Genomic DNA, 16,241 nt, shown 5'->3' with positions numbered 1-16,241 from the left:
ATATATATATATATATATATATATATAAAATTTGTAATAATAATAATAATAATAATAATAGGATAATTATACATATTAAATATTTATGTAAAAAATTATCAATATTTATTATTAAACATACACGTTTGCACATTTATACATTATATATATAATTTTTTCTATATATACAAGATGTTTCAATATATCTCAATACATAATTATCACACAGAGATCCATGTATCACGTCTTCTCCGCAGCACACATGACATTTGATCCCTGAGAGCACAGTCCATAAGATGGCTTCTCCTCTCCTCCTCCTCCCCAGTCCCTCTACCACCTTGTCTCCACTACCAGCCAAACAAATATGGACACTATCCTACCTTCTTCGGTACAGTTGGGCTCCGCCAACATGGCCGCCAGGCCCTCCTATTCTGCGGACACTTTTCCTGCGCGTAGGGGGCGGGCCTGTCATCACACAGCAACCCGATCAGCGAGTGGGCTTGGCCCTTGGGCGTTCCTTATTGGCCGAGCACGGAGCACCAGGTGGGCGTGTCAGTCTCCTCCCGAAGTGTCAACCGTGTCCCCTTATAAGAGGCCGAACCTGCTCCGCTCCTCCTGTCTCCTCCAGCGTTCATCATATTCCTCCAGTGTAAGCGCAGCCATGTCCCTCACCAGTGACCCCGTCTACCAGAAACTCAACAAGTTCTACGAGGCCAACAAAGACACCCTCAACCTCAGGAAACTGTTTGATGCTGAAAAGGACAGATTCTGCAAATTCAGGTGAGACCTCCCTGCAGGGGGCGCCCTGGGTAGTGGAAGGGGGGGCAATGGTCAAGGTGCCAACTGCAGTGCCCTTTAATCCAGTGACGTCATCAGACCCCCCCCCCCCCACCTTACCTGCCAGCTTGCTGCCATTGGATGAGTCCCCTGTCAGGGATGAGGGGTCTCCTGCAGAGGGCAGCACTGCTCTGGGTTAACCTCCTGTGTGCCAGGGTGGAAGGGCTGCATTGGCTGATAAAAAGACTCTAAAATTGTAAGCTGGACCATGAAGAGGCCTTTTTTTAAGATGCACCTGGGTAGGGGAGGGGTGGTGGATGCCCACCTATGTTTAAAAATTGTATCATGAGAATAAAAATGGAGTCATTGCAATTTGCATGCAGAGGTAATTCCTACTGGAAATTGAACCCCAGTGCTGCAAGGGCTTTGGGGTGGCCCAAACCTAATGCCTAATTTAAGAGGGGTAGGGAATAATCGTAACAAAATACGGTGTGGGGTCGTTTTTTTTTTTTTTTTTTTTTTTTTTATTGTGATCGATATTTTCCGGAAGATATAATTGATAACCTACAATTGTCTCTGCCGTTGCCATGCCATCTCATAATTCAAATTTAATGAGCAAAGCATCTCTGTGCTGCAAACTGACTGCGATTTGATATTTTCTGCCCTGATCGATCAGCTCAGTTTGATTCAACTTGATCAGAAACGGAAGTTATGATTGCTGATTTGATCACTTTGATTGAATAGCACTGCAATTAGATCATGGGGTAGACATCCTGGCGCCCTCCGGCTGTTGCACAACTACAAGTCCCATCATGCCTCTGGGAGTCATTGTAACTGCCAGTGTTGCAATGGGACATGTAGTTCCACAATAGCTGGAGGGCCCCAGGTTGCCTACCCCTGAATTGGATAATACAATCATTGTGTTTATGGCCTTCATTAATCTAATAAGACATCTGAAACTGATCAATAAATACAGAGTAAAGTCCCAAATCACAATTTCACTTGGTGGTGGTCTCCAGGGACTCGCCTGGTTGGACCAGTAGCCCCCCCTGTTCCAGTAGCCCCCCCTGTTCACGCTGAATCTAACATTGTGGGATTTCAAGTGAAGTCGCACAATTTCAAAGCTGCATGTCGGTGTCACTTCAGGTGCCACTTGGCAAATATCTGTGCGACTTCATGCACACATGTCAATGCAAGTCATGCTGTAAACTGCCAAAATCTTTCTTTCTTTCTTTCTTTCTTTCTTTCTTTCTTTCTTTCTTTCTTTCTTTCTTTCTTTCTTTCTTTCTTTCTTTCTTTCTTTCTTTCTTTCTTTCTTTCTTTCTTTCTTTCTTTCTTTCTTTCTTTCTTTCTTTCTTTCTTTCTTTCTTTCTTTCTTTCTTTCTTTCTTTCTTTCTTTCTTTCTTTCTTTCTTTCTTTCTTTCTTTCTTTCTTTCTTTCTTTCTTTCTTTCTTTCTTTCTTTCTTTCTTTCTTTCTTTCTTTCTTTCTCCCTCATGTTTATCATGGGCCACTGGGTGACCACCATTTTTGGGCCTCTTCACCAAATACAGCCCACACACCAACACCTGTAAATGGCCCTTAAGACCCCCTGTGCAGCTGCACTCTGTACCCCTGGTAGGTCTTCCTCTGCGCCACATCTTCTTCTTTCATGCCATCAGGGATGGACTGGCCATTGGGACTACAGGGAGTTTCCCAGTGGGCCGGCTTCAGTGACAGCGGACCGCCTCCCTTCCCGCAGCGCTTACCTGGGGGGAACAGAGAAGCAGGGGGGATGACAGAGGAGCATGGGGGGAGGGGACTGACAGATGACTCGACAGCTATGGCCTGGGAGTTTCTCACTTCTGACTAATCTTGTCCCATAAGGGGGGGGCACCAAACTGATTCTTTGCCCCGGGTGAAATAATGTCTAGCTTCCCCACTGGTACTGCCTATAAGAGTACCAGCCGTTCTACTCTAATAAAGTAGAATGGGTAGTGAAGCGGGGGGGGGGTGCAGGAGTTGTCTGGCCGCCATTAGAGAGACCTGTCAAAGTGGGCCAGTCTGGATGAAGTCCAGGGCCAAATTTTTGTCCCAGTCCAGCCCTGCATGCCATTGAGTAGCTGTAGGTAGATGAGCTGCAGTCTGTATGGGATCCTGTGCAGGAAGGGTTAATACTCATGGCTTTTCTGAATGACTTCTGTCAGCTGTGGAGTGTCGGTTTAGTTAGCGGAGTGGGAGACCCCCCCCCCCCCCCCCCTCCAGTGTCGGAAGAAGTCAGGCCGTGAATTTTCTTTGACCCCCCCCCCCCCCCGGTGCTGTGTCCTTCATTCATCCTTGTGGTTTGGTACGTGCCGTGGGGCACACGTCTCTCCAGCTCTGTAATCGCACTCGGCTTTCCTGTACAGTCATCATAGTAGTGTGTGGGGGCTGTGCGTCGTCTCCTAGGCAGCATCCTGCGTCCTTGGGCGAACGTCGTGATGTGTAAGAGGCTTCGATCCATCATGCAGCAAGCGTCATCCACTTCTTTTTAATAGTGGCCTAGCTGCGTCTTCATGGGTTCTTCTGATATTTGATATTCGCTGGGAGGACGGAGCTGAGACTCAAGCGTTTTGGTGTCACTGATTGCAATAATAACCCCAGGCATTTGGTGTCAATGACTGCAATACCCCCCCCCCCCTCCCCAGCCTGCTGGTGGCTGCAGTAGTCGCCACTGGATTGGTGTCGGCGGCCGCAGTAATGGCCCTCAGCCTTGGTGTTTGCCGCAGTAATACCCTTATTACTATGCAGGATTTATTTAACATTGAGCATTTATGCAACACTCGGGGTGGATTCGATTGAAATCGACTCGCTTTAAGTCATACATTATTAAAGGGCAGCTGTCTGTCCTGCAGACTCACTGACAGTCCCATTCACTTTAATGGGACGGCTGGTGACACAACAAGGTGAGGGACGTGGTGGCAGCGGGTGCTGCCATGATGGGTCTGAAATGACAGGCGCTCTTTAAATGTAAGGACTTTTTCTTGCTGGTAGTTAGAATCTTTAATTGTTGCACACAAAATGAAGGTTTCCTATTAAAAATAAGTCAGGCTAGTAAAACAGCAATGTCAGAATTGATTCAGTCATACAGTTTGCAGTGTACATAGATTTGCAAGACACTGGGTTAAAGAAATACTCCTGAACTCTTTTTTTTTTTTTTTTTTTTTTTTTTTTTTAAATCTCATGGTTACTGTGTAATTGCATCAATGCAGTGCATGTTCTCTCAGCTTATAGAAAAAATACTAAAGCACTACTAAATATTACATATAGGACACCACAAAAATCACTAAATTGCTGCATATAACAAGGGTAAACCAAAAACGCTGATAAATATGCGCTAAAATGAATAATAAATATGCGCAAAATTTTATCTCGGCTTGCAGCGCTTGGATTCATTGACAGTTTACCAAAAATGTAAATATTGGAAAATATACAGCCTTGTGCTACATAACTACTCTCCATTTCATGCTGAATAAATTAAACGATTAGTCTACCTTGAATAGAAAAACTGTGTGTCCATTTTATTAAAATAAATTTGATTAGGTGGGGGGGTCAAAAGGTAATGGCTGTAGGGGGGGGGGGTGGGCTGATGCAGAAAATAATTGTACACATCTTAGGTGGGGGGCAGGATAGGCCTCCTTGAAGGGGAAGTTTTCAGGCATTGTCTGAAAGTGGACAGAGTAGGTGATAGATTGAGGTAGGGAGTTCCAGAGGATGGGAGAGGACGCAGAGAGAAGTCCTGGAGGCAAGCATGGGATGAGGTGATAAGAGGGCAGGAGGCCTTGGTAGGATCAAAGGCCGATTAGGTTGGTATTAGACTAGGTTAGAGATGTAGCTGGGCTCCTAGTTGCAGCTTCCTTTGTAAGTTGCTTAGTATTTTGAACTTGCTTCGTTGGGTGAACAGAAGCCAGAGGAGGGGTAGCAGACGATTGGCGCCGAGGGCCTCTAATGACCACCGCACGCTGGTGGTCAGTATTGGTGTTGTAGATCCCCCTCCACTCACTGTTTACTTCAGATCATCCACTCGCACACCCCTCTCCCTGATGACGTCAGGCTGGTACTATACTTCTACTGTTGTCGGCGCTCATTCCTTATGATGGTTCTGGGGTTGATTTTTTTTCTCAAATAACTTTTTATTATTGAATAGAAAAAAATTAGGTTGCATACAGTATACAAGAACATATGACACAGCATAAGGGTAGGCAGGATAATAAGGCATGCGTCTGCCTGTGTGACATGTATTTAAGTAATGAGTAACACAGGCCTTTTACATGTGTCTTGGCAATAGTTAACACAGAACCTGAAGATGAAAATACTATAGCGCATCAATATGCATACGTGTATTGCGAAATGTCGAACACGGAGGGGGCCTCAGGGGTACCCCAGAAGAGAGGAAGAAGAAAAGAAAGGAGAGAAAAGAAATAGGAGGGGGGTAGAGGGGTAAGAAGGGGGAAAGATCATCGAGTTAGCTCAGTTACCTGATCACGGTGGGTCCTCCCGAAGACGCCAAGGCGCCCAGACCACGTCGTGGGCTTCCAATCTGTCCTGTATCCTGGCAGTCATTCTCTCCATCAGCTCCACATCTTTGATTCTAGTGTATAGGGTCCCCGGGTCAGGGGGAGAGCGTTTTTTCCAATGTAGAGCTACAAGGCATCGGGCAGCTGTGAGGATATGGCGCGTTGGCTTTCTACAAGGCAACGTGGTTCTCAGGGGAGATAGGCCCAGGAGGAAGAATTTGGGGGACATGGGGACCTGTGTTTCCAGGAGGCGGCCCAACAGTTGTTGCACCTCAGTCCAATAGGGGACAATCAGCGGGCAGGTCCAGTAAATATGAAATGGGGAACCTCTGTCTCCCTGACACCGCCAGCAACGGTCGGAGCTAGCAGGGTATATAGAGTGAAGCACATCGGGGGTCATATACCAAAACAGGAGAACCTTATATGTATTTTCCTTGTATAGAGTACATAGTGAGCTCTTTGCTGCCTGAGACCAGATAGTCCGCCATTGCTCTATGGGTATTACCTCATTGAGGGCCTTTTCCCATCGAATCATATAAGAGTGTTTACCTAGGGATTCCAGGGGATAGGCGTTCAGTATTTTGTAAATATCAGAGATTAAGCCTTTTTGGGCCGTTCCGGCCAAGACCAACCGTTCAAAGGGAGTTGGAGGGGAGAATTGCAGGGTGGGTGCTATGGAAAGGGCTGGGGTTGATTTTTAGTGCCAGGTGAAGGAATACAGAAGTGTCCCTACCTGTCTTCTAGCTGCCACTGTTCCCAATGCAGTGGCAGGCCACACACCGAACCAACTAAGAACATCTGACCTTTCATCCCAACTGCTATTTGGGCCACTAGGTCAGAATCGCCACTGGTATATGGTGAGAGGGTTTGTGTGGTAGGTAAATGTGGCACAAATGTAAAACCTTGTATTTTTGGATAAAGTGTGTGTGTATAATATATAAATGCATTTTATGACCCAATGGGTGTAAGGTGACCCCCCCCCACCTCTAGCGGACACCCCCTCCCATATAAAAAAAATCTTTGTACACCTAGCATGACTCTGCAGGGTTGGGCTCAGATTGCTTTCTTCATACAGATTGACACACACTTTGCCTCATGTAATAGGGATTTTGAAACATGCGGTTTTTGGTTCCACATTTTCTGACCACAAACCATCTCGCCATACTGAGCAGAGTTCGGTAATGGTCTGTGGCCCTTCACTCCAATGTTTCCAGTTATTGTATAACAACTATGATGGTTGCAAGTTACATTTTTAGATGTAAGCCTCGTAAAGTGACCTTGACAAGACATGTTGACTTTAGGGGTCCATTTAGGTTTTTGGGGGTATGGTTTTTTTTTTATGCATGTATTGGGCCCTCAATGAACCTCAACACACACTATTTGTCACAACACTCTGCAATACTTGGAGAATCCACGTCTACGGTATGTGATAAGGTATGTTTCTGTATAGAGTATATTACCATTGGCATAGTATTCATGTTCTTATTAATTTTGGGCATGTTTTATCCCTCGCAATCGCACACTATTATTATTTTTTTTATTTTTTTCCATGACTAAATAAGAAAATTGATCTTAGAAGACCCTAAAAAGAAACATTGTACTAACAATGTTTCTTTTTAGGGTCCTCCAAGATCAATTTTCTTATTGGCCATATATGAAGCCCAATTCTGGTCCTTATTCTCAATAAGAATGGAGAGAGAAAGGCAGATAGGACTGCACTGTACATGGTCCTCCACATACTTCACCGTGTTTATATATAGCTGACCTTCAGATATGCCATATAACCTCAAGTGCCCTCTGGTTGGCAGAAGAAGCAGCTGTGATCTCCGGGCAGAAGCGAGTTGGCAAACGACGTCCGCTTTCATAAGCACTTGAGCAAAAATGTGTCAATGATGTCAACACTTTAAAAAATGCAAATTGTTCTGCAATTTTTGTTTTTGTTTTATAAGGTTGTGAAGCTGAGTCTGTTGGTGGAGAAAGAGCTAGAAGTCGTGTTCAGTCATAAGCAGAGAATACAATTGATAAAACTATTTTTAATGAGAATAAATCAAATTGTAACTCTGAAAACAATTTCAATCTTTTCAGGCCTGGTTCACACTAGTCCATTTCAGACGCAACTTCACTTTGCACTTCAATTGAACGGAAATCAATTTCTATATGTACTTTTATTCCTGCAATTGCTGGAATTGATCCCCTGCATGGCTCTTTGCAGCAGCTGAAAGCTAGCTTCTCCTCTCCCTCCCACTGATTTTCAGCTGTTGCAAAGGGCCATCCTGGGGATTGGTTCCAGTAATCTCCCCCATCACACTGATCACCGACCCTGTGCACCATACATTCTAGAGGTCGACCGATATGGGTTTTTCTCTGACCGATGCCGATATTTGGAAATTGGGGCGGCCGATATGTGTTGATTTTTGCGGCCAATATTTTAGGCCGAGGGTGTCTTTTTTTTTTTTTTTTTTTTTTTTTTTTCTCCCCCTCCTCTCAAAAAACCTAGGGTGGCGAGGAGATAATTGTTTAGGGTGGAGAGGTGGGGTGCAGCCAACCAGTGCATCACCACATTGGTGCCAACCAGTGCATCACCTCATCAGTGCCCACCAATACAGCCCAATGTCATTCACTGCCACAGTGCCACCTCATCAATGCCCACCAGCAGAGCGCTCCAGGCATCTCCTAGCACAAGAAAGCTCCATTGTCCCTGGCCCTGACATGCTGCCCCGTCTCTGCCTACAATCCCCAGAATGCAGAGTGGGCCTGTAACAGCCAATCGGCGGCCGCTGCTGACATCCTCCACTCTGGGAAAAAAAATGTCCCCTGACGTGCTGTGCGCCCTGCCTCTGCCTACAAACCCCAGAATGCAGTTACCGGCCCGCGCTGCATTCTGGGGTTTGTAGGCAGAGGCAGGGCGCACAGCACGTCAGGGGATGTTTGTTTTACAGTGGAGGATGTCAGAAGCGGCGGCCGCTGATTGGCTGCTGCGCTGGGTGTACCAAGATGGCTCCGGAGCTAGGCCGAAGCCACGGCCTTTCCTGATGCTGTGACCGGGGCGGCAATCCGCCATGTTAAATAGCGCCCTAATTTTGGATACAAATCGGCCCATGACGATTTCTCAAACGGCCAAATATCGGCCGATATATCGGTCGACCTCTAATGCATTCCTCCCCACTGCAAGCACTCAATAGGATCGTACCGATTTCTCACTGTGTTTAAATTTATATTCAATCCTTTACAACCCCTTAAAGTGTGGTATTTTGTGAACGTTTTGTGTTGCCCATAGCAGATCATTTAACACCCCTCAGGATTGTCGGGTCATCAACCATGCCAAAAAAAAAATCAGATATTAAACATTGTAGTGGCCTTTGGAGAAGAGCGCCTTATAGAGGAGTGGTTGGTGGTGGTCAGTGTAGTGTTGTCTTTAACCTGATGGTCCGACTCAGGCAGAAGATCAATCCACCATTACTCAAGGGAACCCCCCCCCCCCCCCCTAGCAACTTTCTGATGGAACCCTGGTTGTGGTGGGCTGATGCAACCTGGTGATTTTATCATGTGGTCAGATGGAATTGATGTATGGAGATGTTATGTAATATAGTCTGTTCAATCGCTTTCTTTGTTTTCCCTCTTTCCAGTAAAACTCTGCAGACCGGCAATGGAGACATCTTGGTGGATTACTCCAAGAATCTTGTCACTGATGAGGTCTTAAAGCTGCTCATAGAACTGGTGGGTAGTCTGTTCATTTCAGTGTGGTGTATTCTGGGAGTTGTAGTCCTTCAGCAGCAGAGGCTTTGTGTTCCATAGAATGGACAACACATGTTTTGGGGGTTCAGCATGGGACAAATCTAATGGATTATTTTTTTTTTTTTTTTTCTCCAAAAGCCTACATTGGGCTGATTTAGGCCACATGATAAGGGGAATATTGAAAACCACTTGCGGCATCTATTGTGGGATGACTGTTCTCAGAGTTCATTGAGCATACACAATGTCATGACCAGTTGTAGATGTCATGGAGCACTGAAAACTATTTCAATGTATGGAGAAACATGTTGTACACCTCTTCTAAATCTCATGCAGGCTGTGTGGGAGAACAGGAGAGTCTTTAATAGTTGGAAATGGGGTCATCTTTGCTTGATCCATGGGAGAGATTGGTGGGGGTCCTCATTACTTGTCTAACCTCCTCTTCTTCCTTTTTTTTTTTTTTTTTCAGGCCAAATCAAGACATGTTGAGGCTGCTAGAAAGCGCATGTTCACTGCGGAGAAGATCAACTTCACTGAGGTACGAACCTTTAGCTTGACAGCCAAATATCTTCTGCACACCAATCCTTATTTGGAGCATAATTATGAACAATTGCCACAAGGTCCATTGCTTACAATTAGTCCAACGTGTCCTTGGTGCTGGGTGCCGTAGTTGGAATCCTCTGTCCTGTCCTCCACCTCCAGATAGACTGCAGCTTTAATGTTCTGGTGCTGTAGGGTTTAATGGAGCCAAGGGGACCTGTTGCAGGCACTTTCCAAGTATGCCCCCCCTCCAATATTCATAGAAGCTGTGGCATAGCTTCCATTAAAGAAAAGTGCTCTATGAATGGAGACGGGCAGATGGGTTCACATAAAATGCATGGTCCACATCCTCCATTCATAGAAGCTATAGTACATCTTCCTTGCATGGATGAAGGGAGTGTGAACCGTGCATTTTATATTAAACTGTAGAGGTTCTTTACCAATGGCAACTGATGCAGGTCCATTCACAGCATATTGGTACTTTGGCTGGATGAAGAAGCCCTGAGGGCTCCACCTGCTGGCTGGAGATAGTTGGTGATATATATGTGTGTGTGTGTGTGTGTGTGTGTGTGTGTGTGTGTGTGTGTGTGTACTCGAGAGAGGAGCAGGAGTTGGGAGTAGGCAGGCCTCCCCCAGAGGCAATCTGACACCTTTCTCCGTGCCCTGGGTGGCAATGACGGGTGTGTGAGGGGCTCCGCTTTGAAGCCCAACGGGGCAGAGGGACTCCCTACAAGGGAGTGAGAGGATCTAGCCCGCTCAACCAGCCCCGTTAGTCCTTCACCTCTCTTTTTAGAGACCGTGTGGTCAAAGTGCGTGCATGTTAACCCAATTTCGAGTGCATGTTAACAAATTACGTATACCTAAAGTGGTCTGTTCTGCCCCACAACACAATTGCACTACGGCTGATGGCAATTCACTGGAGTAATATAGGGGTGGTGGGCTAGGGATTTAGAACAGGAGCAGGCCTAGGACCAGTACCTGTAAAGCTATTTGCCTTTTTAGGCATATGCCATGTAAGAAAACATTGAAGCATAGGGGATTACATTGATTTTGTAGAGGAGGGAAACATTTTGGCCTGTAGTGCGTTTCATTTGTAAGATTCATTGGTGCTCATAGTGAAATGAGGAGAGTTGTAGCCATACAGTCCATGGCACATCTCAGCTCCTCCAGTCCTGTTCAATCTAATCAGATAAACTGTCTATGTGTAATGACTCTGCAATAATCTTTATAATATAACAGGGAGCGGCTCACGCAGCAATTGGCAGCAAGTGACAGGTTCACCTGAGGGTTCTTCTTTTTTGTTCGTTGTATGAAAGTGAATTGCTCTGCCCTTTTCTGGGTGTGTTTTGGTTTGTATTGGCCGTTATCCTCAAATTCGATCTCTCTGGAAAGCAAATATTTTCAGGGCTCAAAATGGCGTACTCTTGAAAGTGAATTGTAATACCTGTCAAGTGCAAATAAACCCTACTGACTAGTTCTTGCTGGACTAGGGAACTTTATTTTTTTTTTTATGCCAAATGCTGCTGCCAGGAGGAAAATCCTTTACGAGAGCTGGGCATATTCCCTGTGTGTATGGGACCTTAAAGTGTTCCCAGCTATTCATGAACTACAGAACTCCTGTCATGGAGAAGAGGGGATGGTGTTCTCTAGTACTGTCTCAGGGTGATGGTGCTGCTATATAAATACAGTGTCACCCTAGAACAGGAAGTGCTGGCAGGATCACCAAATTAAAATGATGTGTGTGTCTAAAGCAACCACTACATCCAGGGCTGGTGCAAGGATATTTGACATCCTAGGTGAAAACTCATTTTGACTCCACCCTCTTTGACCTGCCCATGTATACCCCACCCTTTTAATGAAACACCCATCAAATTCAGCCTCCCCAGCGCCCATCAAATTCAGCCTCCCCAGCGCCCATTAAATTCAGCCTCCCCAGCGCCCATTAAATTCAGCCTCCCCAGCGCCCATCAAATTCAGCCTCCCCAGCGCCCATCAAATTCAGCCTCCCCAGCGCCCATCAAAAAATGTTTGCTTGCCTCCATTCATTCAGGAGTCGGGACACTGGTCTCTGACACTATGTGCAAATGGAGTGGTGGCTACCTGCTGATGCTGAGACTTGGTTGCTTGCTGCAGAGAGAACAGAGTACAAACACCAGTGTATGGGTGCCCCTAGGCAGTATGGTGCCCTAGGCGGCTTCCTAGTTTGCCTAGTGGTAGCACCGGCCCTGACTACATCTATCCAGAAGTGTAATTTTTAAATCTAGAGGCTGATTTGTTGAGGCGGCCCCCAAACTTTTTTTGTATCTTAGATCAGTGGTTCTTAACCTGGGAGTCGGGACCCCCTAGGGGGTCGAATGATTTGCCAGGGGTCACCAAATCCTGTGCTGTTCCTGAAGCCGGCACCGCTCTCCCAGCCTTTTTGCAGCCGCCCAGCTGGGCTGTTCCTGGAGCCCGCGGCCACCCACTCTTTGCATCAACCCATTCAGTTCACAGAATGGCTGGGTGGGTTGGCAGAGACTAGAGGTCATTTGACTGGTGAGGAAAGGGCTGAAGGAGACCCTATATCTCCTGATTTCGGCATAGGTGTCACTGCTACGAGACACCACAAAGTCGGAGACACATTGACTAACACTGCCTGTGATTATAGTTGCCATTTAAAAGTCCCCACTACAGTCTAAGATCAGCAGATGACCTTGATCAAGAGCACATAAAGTTGACTGATCAGAACTCCCCCCCCCCCCCCCCCCCTTAGCATTACCACTCATCCCATCCCCCCCCCCCCCCCAGAAGTAAGAGGAGGAATAAAAATAGAGAATACATGGAAGAGAGTAAAAGAGGGGAGGAACAAATAAAAAGGAGAGAGAATAAGACAACGAACAAGAAAGATGGCTAGAGAGGGGGGGGGGGGGGAAGGAATTGGGGTAGAGAGATAAAAGGGAAAGCAAAGAGGGAGAGTAGTAAATTCTATAATGTACCATACGGGGATTTAATATTGTACGAGTGGAAGGGACTCGGAGTGCTAAATGTCTGTAGGTTAGCTCAAATTAATTGTCTTGCCTTGGGTGTTGACAACCCACGCTACAAAAATAATTTTGCTGTTAGGGGTCCCCACAACTTGGGAAATTTTATCAATGGGGTCACGGCACTAGAAAGTTTGAGAACCACTGTCTCAGATGCTGAAATCTGGTAGTTTATTTTTGGGCTCTATTCCTGTCTACCTGAGATTTGTGTTCTAGCTCCTTACATTCCCCATAATATATAGCAAATACAAGTTCAGCAGGAATGGTGGCAACTCCTTTAATGGGCACAGAAGGTGTACAGACCAGAAAAATCAGCACAAAGATGGTGGGAACCTCTCATGGGCACAACAGAACTTGGTGCAGAGATTCCACCAACTGTCTGAGATGAAAGACGACCAGGAAATCTAGTTTGGTTTTCCTTTACTTCTACCAATTGCTGGTTCCTCAACACTATAGTTGCCTTGGGGTATATCGAATTGGAGGATTGACAGTGGAGGGGGTTTAGCACCCTTTTTCATTCCCAGCATTGGCACATTATTGCAGATTGCTTTATCAAAAGAATAGGCTGCACACCATGTTTGATACAAAATCCTTTTATTGGGACATCCCAGCGTGACACCACAAGACCAGAGTGCCTGGTAGACGCATTATATGTGCTTGGTCATTTGACGAAGCACTTATAATCGTGAAACGTGTCTACCGGGCCCTCTGGTCTTGTGGTGTCACTCTGGGATGTCCCAATAATGGAGCACAATTGTGGTGTGCAGCCTATTTTCATGCATTGATTGCAGAGGCAGGCACCCACTAGTTCCTTGTCTAAATTGTTGCTAACATATTCTATGCATATAGTGACTTGTACACCTATCAGACCTCTTCATCCTGTGTTTACCATTCCAGAACCGTGCCGTGCTTCATATCGCTCTGCGAAATCGCTCCAACACTCCCATTACTGTGGACGGTAAAGATGTCATGCCAGAGGTCAATGCAGTCTTGGAGAAGATGAAAGGGTTTTGTCAGGTATAGTCATCTGCTCAGATTAGATTGTTATAGCTGTTGGTTCATACTGGACTGGGACTAATGTTTTCTTCTTTATAGAAAGTCCGCAGTGGAGATTGGAAGGGCTACACCGGAAAGGCCATGACTGATGTGGTGAATGTTGGCATTGGTGGCTCTGATCTGGTAAGCTTTTTAATTAATATATATATATATATATATATATATATATATATATATATATATATATATATATATATATATATATATATATATATATATATATATATATAAAATGTTTGTCCACCCTTCCCAGATGACATGGTTTGCTGGTAGCTAGTATGTGATCTGGGTTGCCAAACTTAACAGTTGGCTCATTGTGCAATTGATGGATCTTGCTACACTGTCTAGCTCTGGAGTTTGAAGCCCCTGAAATGTTTTGCCTTTTTAACGTGTTGCAGAAAATTGACAAGCTTTGGGCAGGGCTGATGCTTAAACATTGGGACATCCTTGTGGCGTCAGAGCCTTCAGATATTTCCACTAGGCAACTAACCTTTCTATGTTTGAGTGTATTGCCTAACGTTTATGACCAGGTTGTGTGTGTGTGTGTGTGTGTGTGTGTGTGTGTGTGTTTTTTTTTTTTTTGTATGTTTTTCTGTTGGTTTGTCTTAAACCTAATAAATATCTTTAAAAAAAAAAAAAAGGGGGGCATCTAACCTGTTTAAGCAGTAATAGACCTTGAAGGTACACCTTTAATACAAATTCCATAATGGAAAGATAAAAATGGCCTCTTATGTACCCGAAATACAGGTTGGGGAGTATATAGACATTCCCTTTCCACTGCCTATCAGGAGTTTTAAGATGTTTGGGTTAATCATATGACGCCTACTTTTTTTTTTTTTTTTTTTTTCTCCACATTTATTAAAATTTCACTTACTTTATCTTGTGGAACTGGTGCTTGGCAAAATCTGTCCTTGTCTAACTAATCTGCTGATGCTGCTGTTTTTTCAGGGTCCATTGATGGTAACAGAAGCCCTGAAGCCATACTCCAAAGGCGGCCCCCGTGTTTGGTTTGTATCAAACATTGATGGCACGCACATGGCCAAAACGCTGGCTGAGTTGAACCCGGAGACCACCCTCTTCATCGTTGCATCCAAGGTAGGAGTCATTCCTGGTTTTTGTCGCCGTTCTATCACTGACCTATGTAGGGTTGCTGTGGATATAGAACAGTTTGGGGCACAGATTCTCAAGTGTAGAGAGGAATAGTTTAAGATTCTCCTCTTTTGTTTTGATCTTTCCAAGAACTAGCAAAAATGTGTTTTATTGGGATTTTGTGTGATAAACCAACACAAAGTGGCACATAATTGTGAAGCTGTATTTATACTGAGATTACATTTCAGAGGTGGACTTTATTTACTAATTGGGGGGACTTCTGAAGGCAATTGGTTCCACTAGATGTTGGGGGGGGTGTATCGGAGTAAAGGGGGCTGAATACAAATGCACACCACACTTTTCAAAATTATTTGTAAAACATTTTGTGTTTCAATTATGTTTATTGAAAAACTTTTGTATAAATCATCTCAATACATCAGCAAGCTTTAGCAAACTAAGGCCCATGCATCAATTATACAAGTAATGCAGTGATCTACAAAAATAGAAACCATCTCTGAAAGAATCCCCAGGGTGCAAACCCAGTATAAGAATCAAAACTTTCAGTACGATTCCCAGGAACTTCTGGACCCCCAGGACAAGGGTCCCCGGGCACAAAATCGTAAGCCCATCTAACGACTGGGACTGGTACCTAAACAAAGGGGCCCGTGTTTGAGAACTCTTGAGAGAGAAATGGAGAGAGAAAGGTAGAGAAGAAATAAGAGCTACCGTCCAGAACCCTAGGATCCATCAAGTTGTAAAACATTTTGAAAACCATTTATCATCCTTCCACCTCACAATTCTGTGCCACTTTGTGTTGGCCTTTGACATAAAATCCCAATAAAATACATTTACGTTTTTGGTTCTAACATGACAAAATGTGGAAAATTTCAAGGGGTATGAATACTTTTTTTTTTTTTTTTTTTTTTTTTTTTTTTAAGGCACTGTGTAGTGCTGTCAATTTACACCTCGCTTTACATATATAGTGTACATTCACATCAGTCCTTGCCCTCAAGGAGCTTACAATCTCTAAGGTCTCTAACTCTCATTCATGCCAACCTACCAGCATGTCTTTGTAGTGTGGGAGAAAACTGGAGTACCTGGAGGAAACCCACCCAGGTACAGGGGGGGAACATGCAAACTCAAGGTAGTGCTGTGATTTTAATGTTCCTGGCATTTTGGTAAATCTTGCTTCTCATGGCACATGTTATGCCATCTTGTGACATTGGTATGCTGTTCTGTCTTGTGCTTCCTAAGAGTCGGTTCACACATAGGCGGCATGACTTCGGGGGCGACTCTTCAAGTCGTCCTGAGTACGACTTCAGAGGCGATTTGCAAAACGACTTCTGTATAGAAGTCAATGCAGATCGCCCCGAGCCGCCCCCGAAATACTACAGGAACCTTTTTTCTAAGTCGGAGCGACTTGCGTCGCTCCTAATAGAACAGTTTCATTGCAGTGAATGGGACGCGACACGTCAGGCGGCCGAGCCGCCTGTCGTGTCGCCCCAGTGTGAACCG

The 16,241-nt window shown here is 45.0% G+C and overlaps 1 protein-coding gene across 1 annotated transcript in view; it reads left to right on the top strand.

Moving 5' to 3' along the window:
* Positions 1–566: 566 nt before the first annotated feature.
* The window catches only part of GPI (glucose-6-phosphate isomerase), a 30,719-nt gene continuing 15,044 nt past the window's right edge, over positions 567–16,241 (top strand). Inside the window, exons 1-6 of the mRNA XM_040329430.1 lie at positions 567–759; positions 8,916–9,006; positions 9,491–9,559; positions 13,479–13,598; positions 13,677–13,760; positions 14,586–14,732. Of these exons, the coding sequence (XP_040185364.1) occupies positions 641–759; positions 8,916–9,006; positions 9,491–9,559; positions 13,479–13,598; positions 13,677–13,760; positions 14,586–14,732 (630 nt within the window). The 5' untranslated portion in view covers positions 567–640. The remainder of the gene's footprint in view (positions 760–8,915; positions 9,007–9,490; positions 9,560–13,478; positions 13,599–13,676; positions 13,761–14,585; positions 14,733–16,241) is intronic.

Source organism: Rana temporaria, chromosome 11, assembly GCF_905171775.1.
Source record: "Rana temporaria chromosome 11, aRanTem1.1, whole genome shotgun sequence".
Taxonomy (NCBI): domain Eukaryota; kingdom Metazoa; phylum Chordata; class Amphibia; order Anura; family Ranidae; genus Rana; species Rana temporaria.
This window is presented reverse-complemented; position numbering and strand designations above follow the sequence as displayed.